Below are 14,900 nucleotides of genomic sequence, written 5' to 3' on the forward strand. Positions count from 1 at the left end.
TGCTGGTGTCACTGGGAGAGGGGACACCCCTGCGTCACCTGGTCCCCCCACCAGCTCTCACCAGAGCGGAGCGAAGGGACGGAACCGCTTCCCTCGACCTGCCGGCCACGCTTCTTTGGATGCAGCCCGGGATACGGTTGGTTTTCTGGGCTACTTATGGGGGAACACGAGCCACACGGCTTACGTGACGTCCTGCGACCCCCGTACGCTTCACCCCGCTCCGGTGCCAGCCGGGACTCAGCCCCCCCCCCGTGCCAGCACAACCTGGCACCCCCTCCCCGGAGAGGACCATCGCCACGGCCAGGCGAGCTCAGGTCAGCCACTTAATTGCTGGGCTGGGGAGCTGCCAGGCGAGGGACATTACGGCTTTGCTGACTGCAGCCTGGCACAGGCCCGCGAGCTGACACAGCTGGGATCAGCGCTGGCACCGGAGGGGGCCGACTCGGCCCCGAGGGGACAGGTTGCACCACCGCGGGGGCAGCTTTTGTCCCCTCCTTGGGTTTCTCTCCCTGGGGAATACACAGGACACTTGCCAAAACAAGGGTCGGGCGCCGGGACTTCTGGTTCCCTTCCCAGCTCTATCTTAGAAGTCGCCGGTGCTTGTGCCTCAGTTTCCCCAAGCTGGGAAACAGAGCAATCCCCGCTGACCTCCCACCCCGGGGACAGACGATGCTCAGGCTCCAACGCTGCTGCCGTCTCACTCACAGCACAGCCCTAGCCCCCTCCCAGCCAGCCCGGGGGCCACCGTGGAGGAACCCCGCTACCCAGCTCGGCATCCCAGCGCCAGTACCCGGGGCAGGCGGGCAGCCCCAGCAGCCTCCCCGGGCTGTATCCTTGGAGGAACCGCGCTCCCTAAGCGGCTTTAGGGGGATTACGGGCAGCCCCCTGGCCCTTGCGCTGTCCCCACCCAGCCTTCCTTCTCCGCTGCTTTAAGTAATCGTCTCTGAGACAGTTTTACATCGCTAATCCAGCCACCTCCACCTAATCTGCCCCAACACCCCTGCCCGCTCCGGGCTGCCCCCCTGCCCAGCTCTGCACTGGGACGGCTGCCGCCCCTGGGGCAAGCAAGGGGAGGGGGGTTGCAGGCAGGGGCAGATGCTCTCCCTGCCCTGAGAAGACCCCCCAAAGGCAGAAAGCAGCCGGGGGCTAAAAATAAAGCTGGCCTGAGGGGTGAGGGCAGGAAGGATTGGGAGCGAGGGGATTGATGCCAGAGAGCAGGGCACCAGGGGACAGGAGGGCTCCCGGGGGCAGGAGAGGCAACACGAGCAGCGTTGTCACCTCGTGCCACCCTGCCTGCCCCAGAGAAGCTTTGTGCCCCACGTCCTCCACCTGGGCAGGGGACAAGTCCGCAGGGGAAGGAGCAAAGGGAGCTCACCCGGGTGAGATGGGGGAGTCCCGGGTAGGGAGAAGGCAGCTGGCCACGGCCAGGGCCGTCAGGACAAGCCAGGGCTGGCGGCCAGGATGGGGAACGTCTGCCTGCAGCCCTGGCTGTGTGCCGGGGGCCCGGGTGTCCCATCGGGGCCACGGCTGCTGCTGCCACGCCACGAGGGACACGGCTACTGCAAGGAGGGGCTGAAATGCATCCCTGCACCCCAGCACCCACCTCCCTGCACCCTCACTCCTGCTCTGCCCCGTGGAGACCCAGCACGACACCTTCCCACGGCCCCGTGCACCCCAGAGTCCCACGCAGCCCCAGCTCCTGGGGAAGGGGACAGCATTTAGGCAAAAGGGGACAATTCCCGTTTCTGAAAGTCTGAAATAACATTTATTTTTCCACGTACAAAACCCCCGTCTGCGAGGGGAGAACGTTAAAAGCCGTGTGGTATCAAGCAGGGCACGGTCGGGCACCGGTGCCCTGGTTTCAAGTACAGGGGTGTCAGCCTGCAGCTGGGGGGGGGCCCTGGTCAGGGGCTGGGTCTTTGGCTTCAGAGGACAGATGGGACAAAGGCACGTCCCCTCGCTGGATCCCAGGCGAGGGGGGAATGTGGGGAGTAAGGCATCGTGGCAGCAGGAGAAGGGGGGCCCCAGCAGAGCCCATAGTGTTCATGGGGTGGGAGGAGGGGGGGGGAGCTGGACCCCATGCGAGAGGCGCCGGCGCCGACCCGCACCAGCGGGGTCTGGGAGGGGGGCACGACTGGGACCAGCATGGGGGTGTCGAGCTGCCCTCCCCTCCGTGAGGCAGCCGGGAGGTGCGCAGTGCAGCCAGGCAGGCGTAGAGGTCAGAGAAAGTATTTACAGTGTAATGCAGGGGGGAGCCCCCCTCCCCGGAGCCGGGGATGCACAAACCGTGGCTCCCTCCCGGCGTTGGCAGCAGCAAACTCGTGTTAAGACTCCTGACAAGAGGGCTTCCCCGGAGACAATTAGCTGTCCTGCTCCGACGGAGCCGCTTTCTTCCTGGTCCGGCTGCGCAAGGGCCGGGAAGAGCCCTAGGCAGGAGGAGGGATGGGTCAGGTCCCCTTCGCCCCAGCCCCACGCCACCGCGTTCCCCGCCACGGTACCTCTTTGCCCGGTATTTTCTTCTTCGCTGCACGCAGGCTCTGGCTGCGGGAGAAGGGCTTGGGGTCTCGGCCGCGGGGCGAAGGCTGGGGCGAGACCTGAGAGTCCGACCAGACCTCCTCATCCTCCATCTCGCTCTCGTACTGCCGGCCGGCCAAGGGCGTGCTGTAGGCTGGGGACAGGGCGGGGGGCACACGACAGCTCCCAGCACAGCCCCCCCACGGGCCTCGCTTGAGCCCCCCACCACTGCGATTCCCCCCAGCCCAGCTCACCCAGCAGCTGGCTGCGGTTCTCCTGTTCCTCCAGGTACAGGGGGTCCCGGTAGTGGACGGGGGTCTCGTCGGGGACGGAGCGCAGGTCCTGCATGCTGAAGCTGCGGAGCCGCCCGGCCAGCGCGCCCTGGCTCTGCGGGGGGGGGGGGGGGGACAACACACGACACAGAAAGGATGGAAGCCAGCCCCACAGGGCAAACCCCAAAGCACCGTGGCACCCGAACGTGGGGCCAGGCACCAACAGAGCAATGCAATCCCACCGGGCAAGGCTCTGTACCCAAAGACCCCTCTCCTGACACCCGCACCACCGAGGCCACCCATGCTGGGGTGGCAATTTCCTCCCGGGATCCCTGGGAACGAAGCATCCTCAGGGAAGCGGAGCAGCCCGCCCCGTTCCCGGTACCTTGGCAGCCGCCTGGACCGCGGCCGTGGCTGCCATGTTGAGGCCCCTCTTGCCGAAACGCACCACCGTCTCGTAGCTGCGCTCCTTGGCCTGGATGATGTACGTGTCGATCTCCTGCCGAGACAACCGCGACGGTGCTGGGTGGGCACGGCACCAGGTCCCAGGGCATCGCCAGCCCAGCGCCAGGAGCCCAGGGTCCTTCTCAGGGGGCTGAGCCCCCCCCCAGGGCGATGGGACCCCCCCCCTTACCTTCTCCTTGCGGGACAGCGTGGGGTGCACGAATTTGCGGTAGAGCAGGCTGGCCCCCCGGGTGTAGGGGGAGAGCAGCCAGATGACGAAGGCCATCTTAATCTCATAGTAGAAGGGAAACCTGCCGGAGAGGGGGAGAAAATGGGGTCCCCACGGCACAGGGACCCCAACAGACCCACTCCCGCTCGCCCCGCAGCAGCGGCAGTGCCCGCACACCAGCCTCACCAGGAGATGAGCAGGTCGGTGAAGGTCTCCGTGGCCATGAAGAGCGCAAAGACGATCCAGTACATCATCCAGCGGACCTGCGGGGAGCGGGCAAGCCTGTCAGCCCAGGGCTGGAGCCCGGGAAGGAGCTGCCCGGGCACCCTACTCACATATTCCCGGATGTTTTTGGTCTTCACAGCCTTGTAGGAAGCGTAGGCAGGGTACAGCATCCCGAAGACCAGCCTGTAACGAAGAGGGGGGGTGAGGCACGCGGGCCACCTCACATAGAGCAGCAGCAGCAGGGAGCAGCAGAGTTGCCTGCCCCAACGCCGCAGCTTGGCCTTAAGCCCTTCCAGCACCATGCCGGCCCCGGAGCCGCCGGGAAAAGAGGACAGCAGCGGCTCAGAGAGCCAGCTGCAAGCGCGGCGTTGCTCCCACGAACTCGTCCACCTCTGCGGGGACCGGCCCGACCTGTCGAGGCGGTGGCAGGAGGCACGGCGCAGGTGACAGCCAGCCGAGCCCAACCAGGAGAAGCTCAGCTCCTTCTGAAGGCAGGATCAGCCCTGCCGGCATCCCTGCCGGAGCGTGATGCTCGATGCCGGTGCCAACCTCCCTCCCGGCACTCAGGACCTCGTCGTCCCCGCAGCATGCGGGCGAGGTGCCATCCCCAAACACGTACCTGCTGGCCCGGTGCCTCAGCCGATGCCGGCCCGGTTGCGGGGTACGGGCAGGGAAATCGCCTGCCTGCAGCGCGGCAATCACGCCTGCCTTCGGTCAGGCTTCCCCCCCCCCGCCCCGACCACCTCCTGCATTAACCTGACCCGGGGAAATGGGGCCGTGGGTGCCCCCACCCCTCCTTGCTGCCCACCCCCCAGCCCCAGGGCCTCCTTCTCCCCACGAAGGGCACGCTTGGCCACCGGCCACCCAGCCCAGCTGGCCACGGCGTGCGAGCCAAGGGAGCAAGCGGGCCTGGGGGGGGTCAGTGCTGGACACAGGGACCCTCCAGGTGCTGCAGGGACCCCCTCGCCCTCCCCCGGGTCGGGGGGGGGGGGTCATCAGCTGGGGGACCACGACACTGACCCATCTCCAGGGGGAGGGGGGCCCTGGTTGCCCCCATACAAGCACATCCCGGGTCACCCACCACCGGCCCCCCCTCCCCAATTCCTGCCTGGGGCAGCTCCGCTAAACACCCCACGGCACCCCGGGGCGGGGGGGGGGGGGGGGGCTGCCCGTTAAACAGGGACCCGAGGGTGGGGTGGGGGGGCTCGGCGCAACTTCCACGGGCACCCCCCGTTTGCCAACCCCCCCTCCCCACGGGGGCACTCCCGCCCTGCAGCCCCCCCCCCCTCCCCTCCTTCCACCGAGCACCCTCGGGGTGCACCGGGACCCCCCCCCCCCCCACCTCGGCCCCCAACTCACACGATCACCCGGCTGAGCATCCAGGACACCATGATGCGAGTGGGCCTGCAACCCCGGGCCGTGCCGGCCACCCCCGGGCGGGTGGGTTCGTGCTGTCGTGTGGGGTGTGTCCCCCCCCCGGATCCCCCCAAAACCCCCCCAGGCCCCCCCGGACCCCTCCCGGGGGCGGCAGGAAACGAATGGAACAACTTGAATGGTGCGGCCTGCGGCTCTGCGCATGCGCCCGCGCGGCCCAGCGGACCCCACCAACCGCCCGGCCGCTCTTAAAAGGGAAGCGGCGGGTCTTAAAAGGGCAACGGCGGGCCTTAAAAGGGCAACGGCGGTTCTTAAAAGGGCAACGGCGGTTCTTAAAAGGGCAACGGCGGCTCTTAAAGGGTCACGCCACACAAGGGTCGTGGTGGCGTCCGGAGCTTTTTTTTTTTGCCCCCGCCCACCAAAATAGTTGGTTTTGAAGCAGCAAGGGAAGGGAGGGAAAGACCCTTTGCGTCACGCTGCGGATCTTCTCTTTGGTTTTGGAGGGGGTGTTTTTGTGGTGCTCGGGTGGGGTATGTGCGCAGCGTGGGGAACACAGAGTACCCCACCGCAATATTGGGGTGCGAGAGGGCAGGGAGGGCAGGGCTGCAGGAGCTGGGGGTTTGGGTGGAGGCGAGAGCACTGCTGGGTCATGCCAAGGCAGTCAGATATGTTGGCACCACCCTGACGTGTTGATTCAGCCGGGTTTAGCCTCAGCTGCTGCAAAATCCCCTCCCCGGCACGCCTCACCTGGGTTTACATGTGCGCTTAACTTCAAGCACCCGCTCAGGCGTGTTGCTGAACCAGGGCCAGGGCTCTGCGGCGGGCGTGGATCCCTGCAAGATGTTCGGGAGAAAACAGAAGCTGCTTCCTCTTCCCAGAACAAGAGCGGGGCTCGGAGTCCTCTCCGGCGGACCTGGCATCGCCTCCCTGGGCCACCTTCCCCTTGGCCGTGCATCCCCAGCAGTGGTCCAGGGCACCCCGGCTCCCCCATCCCAGCCACGGCCATTGTCGGGGTGCCAGCACCCCTCTGCAGCTGCTCCCTGTGCTTCCCACCTGCCTTTAAAATCTGCCCTTTCCTGGTGGGGAAACCGAGGCACAGAAGTGTGGCAATGCCACTGCTGCGGCACCAGTTAGGGCTGGGCTCTAAGGCTGGGCGCTCTGCCCTGCCTTGCACCCAGGGCAGGTCTGGATCCGGCTGCGGGGGCTGCGCCGGGGAAGGGACCAGCTTCAGGCCCTGCAGACACCAAGGTCAAACCCGGCTCCGAAAAGCCAGCTGTGCCCCGGGGTGCCTGTTACCTTTGAGAGGATCTTTATTTGTGAGCTTAATTGGTGGTTTTTCACATACATATTTATATACCTGGGGGACAGGGAAATGCTCCCGTGGAAAACCAGCCGGGCGGCTGCGTGGATGCTGGTGCAGCTCGGGGCGCAGCTGGGACTCCCCTCCCTGGGGAAACACCTCTTGCTTCCCTCCCTGCCTCACCATGGGCCGAGGCATCTGCAGCAAAAAAGACCAGGCAAGCCATATGCAGGGCCTGGAAGACCCTAAAATAAGGGGTTCCCCCTTCCTGGGCTCACTGGGGCTTGTGCAAGGAAAGGGGTGCTGCGGGATGCCGGCCGGAGCGGGACCCCCGGGCAGGGGACACCAGCCGCAGCTGGACGGACGGCGGCTGCGGGCAGACACAAGCAGGGCCGGGAGTCACAGTGTGTTTATTGTGGGGAGCGTTTCGGCGGGCACGTACACCTCGGGTACGGCTGGCACGCTGGGTCCTGCCCGGCAGGGGGGCCGGAGGGGGCCGCGGGCAGAGGGAACTGCTGGACATGCACAGAGGGGGACGGGAACAGGCCAGCCTTGCTTCTGCAGGTGGTGGCACGACCTCGGCAGCATCCAGCCAGCCTGGAGCATCCCGCTGGCCTCAAGCATCCCATCCGCATCCGCCTCGGAGCATCCCATTGGCCTCGAGCATCCCATCCGCATCTGCCTCGAGCATCCTGCTGGCCTCGAGCATCCCATCCGCATCCGCCTCGGAGCATCCCGCTGGCCTCGGAGCATCCCATCCAGCTCGAGCATCCCACCCACCTCAGGCACCCCATCCACTTTGGATCATTCCGTCAGCCTGGGAGCACCCCAGTGGCCTGGGAGCATCCCACCCAGCCCTGGCAACCTGGCCCTGCCTGTGCACATCCCTGCCGGCCGCCCCACTCCCTTGCCCCCAGACGTCCCTGCCGCAAGCCTCCAGCCCACTGCCCGAGCGGGCAGAGGCACCCGTACCCCCCCCCATCCCTGCCAGCCCAGCCAGCGTCGCAGAGCAGGCACCCGAGGGCATCGGTTTGCAGGGCGAGGGGTGTCCCACCCTCCTGCCCGCATCCCTTGGGCTGCTGGAAGGGTGGCTGTGGGTGCTGCCCATGGGGAAACCGGGAGTACCAGGGGGAAACCGAGGCCCGTGGCTTCCCCTGGCAGCGGGGGCTGCGGGGCTGGGAGCTGCCCCGGGGGCAATTCGAGGGGTGGATGAACGTGGGGGGACCGGGAAGGGGGCTGGCAGCGGGCTGCGACCACGGGGCAGAGATGGCTGCAGGCAGAAGGGGCTGGTGGGCGCATGCGTGTCCTCGGGCAGGAGCAGGCAGCTCTCCGGGGAGGCGAGAGCCGCGTCAGGCAGCCCGGGCTCTGCCTCCCTGCTAGAGGCTGAGGTCCACCACCACGTGCCGGTAGACCAGCGTGTTGGCCTTGAAGCTGGGAGCCAGGAGAAGCTGCACGTCGGCAGCCGGCACGTAGCGGAAAGCCCGCGGCGCCTGCACCGACAGCTCCTGAAACTTGACGAATTTCTGCTTCTCCTCTTCCCACAGGTAGACGTGGGTGAAGGAAAAGTCGCTGCCCAGGGCCAGGTACTGCCGTTGCTCCACCGAGAAGGGCTGCATCACCATGGAGCCGCGGGACGGCAGCGTCTGGAGCTCGACGAAGCGCTGCCCTTCCCATCGCACCACCTTGGAGTCGCCGATGTAGCGGCTGAGGCAGAGGAATTGGTCCCGCTTCACCCTGAAGTACTTCACCATCTGCACGTCCAGCATCTCCCCCACCTCCCCTTGGGGCGAGAATTGCTTCTGCGCCCGGCTCCACTGGTAGATGACGGGGGCTTGGGAGCTGCTGGAGATGATCAGCCGGGGTTTGCCGTCGTTCTCCACGTATTCCACGTCGGTGTCGCGGTGCCAGGCGTGGAGGGCTTGGTGGGAGTAGAAGCCGTTCTGGTTGAGGCGGTAGAGGCTGGTGGAGCCCGCCTTGGAGCTGTCGGCGATGACGAAGTACCAGTCGCCGTCGATCTGGAAGGCCTCGATGTCGTTGGGCTTGCGGGTCTTCTGGCTGTCGATGTCCTGGATCTTGATGAACTTGTCCACGGCGGTGTCCCAGCGGTAGATGTAGGAGCCACCGAAGAGCTGGGCCACCACCACGTACAGCTGGTTCTGCGCCACGATGGGCTTGCAGTGCACTGCGGAGTGAGCTGCCCGGCAGGACCGCGTCACGCCGGGGCCCTGCCCTTCCCAAATCACCCCAAATGGGGGTCACAACCCGGGAGGGGACCCCCACCCGGATGCCTTACCGGGGATGCGGTCGAAGTCACGCAGCTTGCGCTCCACGTAGTCCCACTTGAGGATGGCACAGCTGCTGGCACCGGGCTGTGCCAGGGCGATGTACAGGTCGCTGGCGTAGGTGAAGGGCTCAGCCGACACCGACTGGAAGGGCAGGACCTGGTGCACCACGAAGTCTGGGGGCAGGGAAAGTCGGCGGTGAGGGTCTGGGCACCTGGGAGCGGGACGACGGGCGGCCGCGGTCCCTTACCCGTGGTGATGCACTGGAAGTCACCGAGCGCCAGGTCCCGGATCCGCTGACCTTCGAACTGCCCGGGGCTGCTGCAGAAGATGGCGGGGACCGTGGTGTTGGTGCTCTCCAGCCACTCCACCAGCCACTTGATCTTGCAGTCGCAGGCCAGCGTATTGCCCCGGAGGTCCCTGCCGAGGATGGCACCCAGTCACCCCAGCACCCGGCTCGGAGCCAGCAGAGCACCCTGCCCGAACCCCAAGCACCAGGATGTCACCCTCTCCCCAGCCCGGTGTCCCGGGGGTCCCCAGTGCCGCGGCAGCCTTACAGGTCGCTCAAGATGTCCAGTGGCTTGAAGAGGTCCCGGGGCAGCGTCTGTAGGTTGTTGTTGGCCAAGGACCTGGGAGGACAAGAGGGGTTGTGGAGGTGACACAGCCGTGGCCACAAGGAAGGGGCAAGAGCCATCCCCCGTGTCCCTGGGGAATGTGGGACCCCCCCCTCGGTACTCACAGGTGGGTCAGGGACTTGAGCCCACGGAAAGTGGCCTTCGAGAGCGCCTGGATGTCGTTGTTCTCAATGAACCTGGGGCGGGAGGAGACGGTGGCACAGCTGCCCCAAGGGGATCGGTCCCTGCCGATACCCCCACCCTCCCCGTGCCCTCCCCAGTGTCGTCCCCGTGTCCCCGTCCCACGCACAGGTACTGGAGATGCGAGAGGCCGGCGAAGGCATTGTCCCCGATCAATGTGAACTTGTTGGAGTTCAGCAGGCTGCAAAGAGAGGGAGGAGGCGTCAGCACCGGGGTCGGGCAGGATGGGCACGGGGGGGCACCGGGATGCCCGTCCGCCGGCGCGGGAGACGTACAGGAACTGCAGCGAGGGGATGTGGGCGAAGGCTGCCTCTCGGATCTCCGTGAAGGCCGCGTTCACCATCGTCCTGCGGGCGAGACGAAGCTTCAGGGCTATGCGGGAGAAGGGACGGCATCTGGGGGGCTCTGCCACCCTCAGCACCATCCCTGCCGTCACCCGGTGCGTGCCGGTGCAGCCCCCCCCCCGCAGCCCCGGGATGCTGGGCAGGGAGCAGCCCATGGGAGAGCGGTCCCAGCAGCAATCCTGCCTGCTGGGGGTGAGACGGAGGGGACGGGGTGCTGGGACCCGCAGCAGGGGCTGGCACCCACCCCACACGTGCCCACGCCCTGCGGTACCCCCCCGGCCCAAGTACGTATGCACACACAGACGTACAGCTGCACGCATACACACATGCGTTCGCCACGCACACTCGCGTTCCTGTCCAAGGCTCCGGTGTCCCCCAGGGACCGTGCATCGGGACCCGCCAGCCGTGTCCCCTTGGGGCTCTGGTCCCCAAGGTCACGGCAGACGGGGAGCGCGGCAGGGACGGGCTGCAGCCCTGCTCCATCCGTCACTGATGGATGGCTGCCTGTGCAAGGAGACCTGCTGCTGCCGCAGGACACGGGGACCGGTCCCCGGGGTGTCCCCAGCCTGCTCTTTCCTCCGAGAGACCCCCACACCGCCTGTACCCCACACCGCCTGTACCCCACACCTCCAGTACCCCACACCGCCACGCGTTTGCCCCCGATGCAGCATAAAGAAAGAGGCTGTACAGCCCCTGCCAGCCCTGTACCCCTGAGCTGCTCCCCGTCCCCATCCCTGTACCCCTGAGCTGCTCCCCATCCCCATCCCTGTACCCCATCCCTGTCCCCGTCCCCACCCTGCTGCCTGGGTTACTCACAGCGAGATGATCTCGGGGGGCAAGTTCCTGGGCACGGCCTTGGAGTCCACACAGAAAGCTGTGTCCCGGGTGCAGGAGCAGCTCGGGGGGCAAGGGGGTGGCCGGGGTGGCCGCCGACCCCCCGCCGGCAGCCAGAGCCAGGCCAAGGCGAGGAGGAGGAGGAGGAGAGCAGAGAGCTGGTCCCTCAGCATCCTCCTCCCGCGCCGCATCTCCATCACGCCCTGGCCTAGCCCTTCTCTCTCCCCCAGAGCTGGTTCCTCTCCTCCTGCTGTGCCCGGGAGCTGTGGCGAAGCCTTTTCTTCTTCTCCTCCCCCCGAGATTTCAATGTGGGGGGGAAGCGATGGTGGCGGTGGAGGCTGCCGGTGCCCGACTCGCTGCTCTGCAGCGCACCATGCTCCTGTGCTGCGGGAAGGAGGGAGGGAGGGAGGGATGCAGCTGAGTGACGGCAGGAGCATCCCCGTGGACGCATGTCCTCACCAGCGTGCGGGCGTGCAAACACGGGGGTGTACGCCAGGGAAGCTGGGGGGGTGTCACTGGGAGCTGGGTGCTCTCAGGGTGCAGCGGGATATGGGATGGGAGGGTACCCACAGGGGTTTGCAGGGGTGATGCTCTCCCACCCCGTTGTTTCGCCCACATGCCCGTGCTGCAGTGCTGCCCGCGCCAGCTCCCTGCCTGGCCTGGCAGCAAGCGCTGCCGGGCGGCGGGAGGCACCGGGCACCCGTCCGTCCCGTCCCAGGCACGGTGTTCCCGGCCAACAATGAGCCCAGCCAGTTCCTTCCCCATGCTGGGAGGGGGGGGGCACAGCTGCCCTTGCATGGGGCTACAGAAACCAGGGGTGCAGCACCCGCGGGGATGCGTACTAAGGGTGCTGGGTCCTCAGCCAGAGCCCAGGGCTGGGTGTGGAGGTCAGGCACGCTCTGCCTGCCCGCTGTTTGCCTTGGCCCCCCCCGCGCTGCCGGCTAAATGCCGGGAAGGGGCCCTCGGAGGTTTCATACCCCCTCCCCAGCTCTTCTCCAGGCTCAGCAAACAGAACACAAGTGGCACCTTGGCAGCTGGGGCGGCCCCAGCCTCCTCCCATCCACCCGGGACCCTATAAATCCCCCCAGCTCCGGCTGGCAAAGGGACAGGAGCCGCACAGTGAAGGAGAGCGAGATGGACGACAGCTCCAAAGAGGCACTGATGGAGGAGGCACCTCCGGTAAGGAGCACCCATCACCCAGCCCGGGGGGGCCGGCGTGGGGCTGAGCACCGGCTGCCTTCCCCGGTCCCACGCCGGCAGCTCAGCCGGGTGCTCCCCTGTGTCCCCAGAGGTACACGGCCTCCCCCCGCCTGCCCTGCATCCCCCATCAGCTCAAGCACCTCCTGATCGTGGTGGTGGTGGTGGTCATCCTCGTGGTGGTCATCGTCACCTTCCTCCTCCTGGGGCTGCACATCACCGAGACGCACGCCGAAACGGTGAGGCGGCACCGGGGAGGAAGCCACGGTGCCGCCGGCTCCGGTGACGGGTTTGGGAACGTCACCGGTTGCCGGCGCTTTGCAGGGATGGGGTTTCAACCCCGCAAAGCTCCCTGACCCCCCCCCACCGCCTCCGCCTGGCAGGTCTTGCGAATGACCATCCATGGCCTGGATGGCGACGGGACCCCCCAGCACCTCTCCATGAGCAAGAAGGAAAGGACCGGGACATTCGCCGTACGGGACGGGCTCAACGCCTCCGCCGTGGTGGTGTACGACTACAGCAAGGTGCGCGGGCAGCCCCGGGGACGGGGCACGCCGGGGCGGGTGGCGGCAGCGGGGACGGAGCTGAGCTGACTCGGGTCTGTCTGCAAACAGCTGCTGGTCAGCTACAGGTCCTGGCGTCACCGCGCCTGCTACATCACCCGCCTGGACGAGGACAACATCCCAGGGCTGGATGCCGTCACCGAGACCTTCCAGCGCCGGCAGGTGAGCGGTGGCCATCCCGTTCCGATGAGGCTGCTGGGCTTGCGGCAAGCGTCTGCTGGTGGGGAGGCTGCCGGCGGCCAAAAGTGGCAGCCCCCCCGTGTTCTCTCACCTGCAGGCTGAGATGAAGGAGGCTGGGGACAACGCCATGCCCCTGGCTGACCGCTCCATCCTGGGTACCACCATTAACATCCTCTGCAGCACCGTCCCTGTGTACTGGGCGTAGCGCTGGCTGGGGTCGGCTCCCCAGGGGCACAGGACAGCGAGATGGGGATGTCACCGTCCCCACGTTCTCCGTCTTGCCTTCCAGATGGGATGCCCGGGCATCCCTCCTCCTCCCTGGCCCCATCCTGCATGCGGCCCCCAGGGTAGCCGCCCCACCGTCGGGTTGCTCCATCCACAGCCCCTCGGCACCGTGGCTTTCCCACGGCGCTTGCAATAAACCGGTGGGATTTGCTTTGGGATTCACGCTTCTGTCTGCAAAGTAAAACCCGTGCCCCTGCCTCCGCGTGCGGCTCTCATCGTTCTCCCCATCCCGGCCAAACGGCCCTTCCCGGGGTGCCGGGGAGAGGTGGCACGGTGCCCCGGGGATGTCTCCCTGTGGGATCCAGCATGGGTAGGTGCATCCTTCGTGTCGGCGTGCTCAGTCCAAGCCCAGGCGGGAGCACGGGAGGGCTCAGACACCCCCTCCCTGGGGCAGCGGCACAGCCCCCCATGTTGCACACCATGCTCCCAGGCTGCGTGGCCAGTGTCCCCGCTTGTGCCCTCCCAGTTTGCGCAGAGGGAAGGTGAGATGGCAGGGGCAACCTCTGCACCTCCAACCCGTGGGCACAGGCAGCGCACCCAGCCAGCCCCGGCACCCCCGCGGGGTCTGGGCCACCCCTCCGCGAAAGGTCCCCGTCCCTGTCCCCTCCTTGTGCAGACAGAGACAGAGGGACTGTGCCACATCCCCGGTGAAAGCCAAGCCCTGGGCTGAGCAGGGCATCCACAGACACCATGATCCGCTTGCTCCGGCTCCGCTCCGGCTCCCGTCCCCAGCAGCTCCAGCTCCTCTGCCCCAAAGCAGCCAGGAGCATCCTTGGGGGGGGCAGCTCCAAGTGCTGCACCGGACAACAGGGGCTCAACAGGGCTGGGAGGGAGAAAAGAGACCCTGGGAGGACCCGAGCCAGCCCCCCCAAGGTTCATGGCAGTGCTGGGCAGCGTGATTTAACCTCCCAGCAGGCACTAACTCCAGGTCATCCCTGCGGCCACCACCGCGGGCTGTGAGGAGGGTCACAGGTCCTGGGGGCTGACGCTTTGCTGGGAACAGGAGGGAAACTGTCCATTGCCACATGTCGAAGCAGGGCTGGCAGCTCTGCTCCCTGAAATCCCCGGTCTGGCCCTGACCCTGTGTCACCCCAGAAAAGAGCAAGGCCAAGAAGGGTGCGTGATAAGGGCTCCCACAGCCTGTCCTGCGCACGGCGTTGGAGAGCAAACAGCCAGGAGCCACTCGAGGGTCTCCCGTGCTCCTCGACACCCTGGGACAGGAGGCAGCTTGCAACACGGGGTGCACACCCTCACCCCCACACCCGGCTGCAAGCCCCTGGGTTCCCGAGGGACTGAGGAGGGGGCCCGGGGGTGGCCGGAGAGGTCCCAGCCTGAGCACAACCACAGGAGACTCATGTACAGGCAAGACCAAGGCACAGCGGTGTCACCCTGCCCTGCTGATTGCACCACCCAGGGTGACACACCAGAGCTGGGACCCCCCCTCGCCCAGAGCAAAGCCGCACCGCGGGCAGCCCCGAAAGCCCCAGCACCGGCGACGCGAGCGCCCGTGCTGCCCGAGCATCCTCGGGACCGAGGTTACGGAGCACCCAGCCTGGCCACGGTCCGGGGACATGTCCCCACGCCGTGGTGACCCCGCTTGCGGTTTGTGGGAAAGCTTTGATGTCCCGTTTGCACTTTGCCCACCTCGAGCAGCTCCAGGTGCCCGAGCTGGAGAAGGGTCACGGGCACCGAGCCGGGTCTCGCCTTGGCCGCGGCCATCGCCGGATGCTCCACCCTGGGGAGCAGCTCTAACCCACGCAGGAGGGTTTGCTTTGGCCCCAACACCTCGCTCCAAGGGCAGCAGAGAGACCCCTCGTGCTCGGGGACAAGTGCCCTCAGAGCCTCTTGACCAGCGGGTTCCCAGGGGAACCCAGCCCCGGGGAAGGCGGTCGGCAAACACAAGTGAAGTGGGTGGCATGCCAAAGCCCGATTGCACACCAGGGCCACGAGCCCATTCACAGGGGCCACCCCGTTCCCCACCCCTGTGTCCTGGTATAAAACCCTCTGCCCCGGCTGCTGTGGGGCAGCCTGGGCTGGGAGGA

The 14,900-nt window shown here is 66.9% G+C and overlaps 3 protein-coding genes across 5 annotated transcripts; 1 reads left to right on the forward strand and 2 right to left on the reverse strand.

Annotated features, from left to right (window-relative positions):
• Positions 1–1,736: 1,736 nt before the first annotated feature.
• On the reverse strand, positions 1,737–5,173 carry REEP4 (receptor accessory protein 4). Its single transcript, XM_052806185.1, has 8 exons — positions 5,044–5,173; positions 3,795–3,867; positions 3,646–3,722; positions 3,421–3,541; positions 3,172–3,285; positions 2,769–2,901; positions 2,499–2,668; positions 1,737–2,426 (listed from the first exon to the last, which is right to left on the reverse strand). Exons 1-8 carry the CDS (start codon positions 5,073–5,075, stop codon positions 2,361–2,363), a joined length of 786 nt encoding a protein of 261 aa, XP_052662145.1. The 5' UTR covers positions 5,076–5,173; the 3' UTR covers positions 1,737–2,360.
• A 1,576-nt stretch (positions 5,174–6,749) lies between these two features.
• LGI3 (leucine rich repeat LGI family member 3) lies at positions 6,750–11,312 on the reverse strand. 3 transcript variants are annotated; one of them, XM_052806183.1, is made up of 9 exons: positions 11,204–11,312; positions 10,616–11,017; positions 9,731–9,802; positions 9,565–9,636; positions 9,380–9,451; positions 9,198–9,269; positions 8,891–9,060; positions 8,652–8,816; positions 6,750–8,552 (listed from the first exon to the last, which is right to left on the reverse strand). In XM_052806183.1, the coding sequence occupies exons 2-9, from the start codon at positions 10,828–10,830 to the stop codon at positions 7,735–7,737; spliced, it is 1,656 nt and encodes a 551-aa protein (XP_052662143.1). In that variant the 5' UTR covers positions 10,831–11,017; positions 11,204–11,312; the 3' UTR covers positions 6,750–7,734. The 3 variants fall into 3 exon arrangements, with proteins under 3 accessions (XP_052662143.1, XP_052662144.1, XP_052662141.1); XM_052806184.1 differs by having other exon boundaries at positions 10,616–11,012; positions 11,204–11,222; XM_052806181.1 differs by lacking the exon at positions 11,204–11,312 and having other exon boundaries at positions 10,616–11,087.
• A 118-nt stretch (positions 11,313–11,430) lies between these two features.
• On the forward strand, positions 11,431–13,016 carry SFTPC (surfactant protein C). Its single transcript, XM_052806186.1, has 5 exons — positions 11,431–11,812; positions 11,923–12,069; positions 12,214–12,354; positions 12,445–12,555; positions 12,671–13,016. Exons 1-5 carry the CDS (start codon positions 11,579–11,581, stop codon positions 12,776–12,778), a joined length of 741 nt encoding a protein of 246 aa, XP_052662146.1. The 5' UTR covers positions 11,431–11,578; the 3' UTR covers positions 12,779–13,016.
• Positions 13,017–14,900: the final 1,884 nt, after the last annotated feature.

This window comes from Harpia harpyja, chromosome 13 (assembly GCF_026419915.1).
Source record: "Harpia harpyja isolate bHarHar1 chromosome 13, bHarHar1 primary haplotype, whole genome shotgun sequence".
NCBI classification, from domain to species: domain Eukaryota; kingdom Metazoa; phylum Chordata; class Aves; order Accipitriformes; family Accipitridae; genus Harpia; species Harpia harpyja.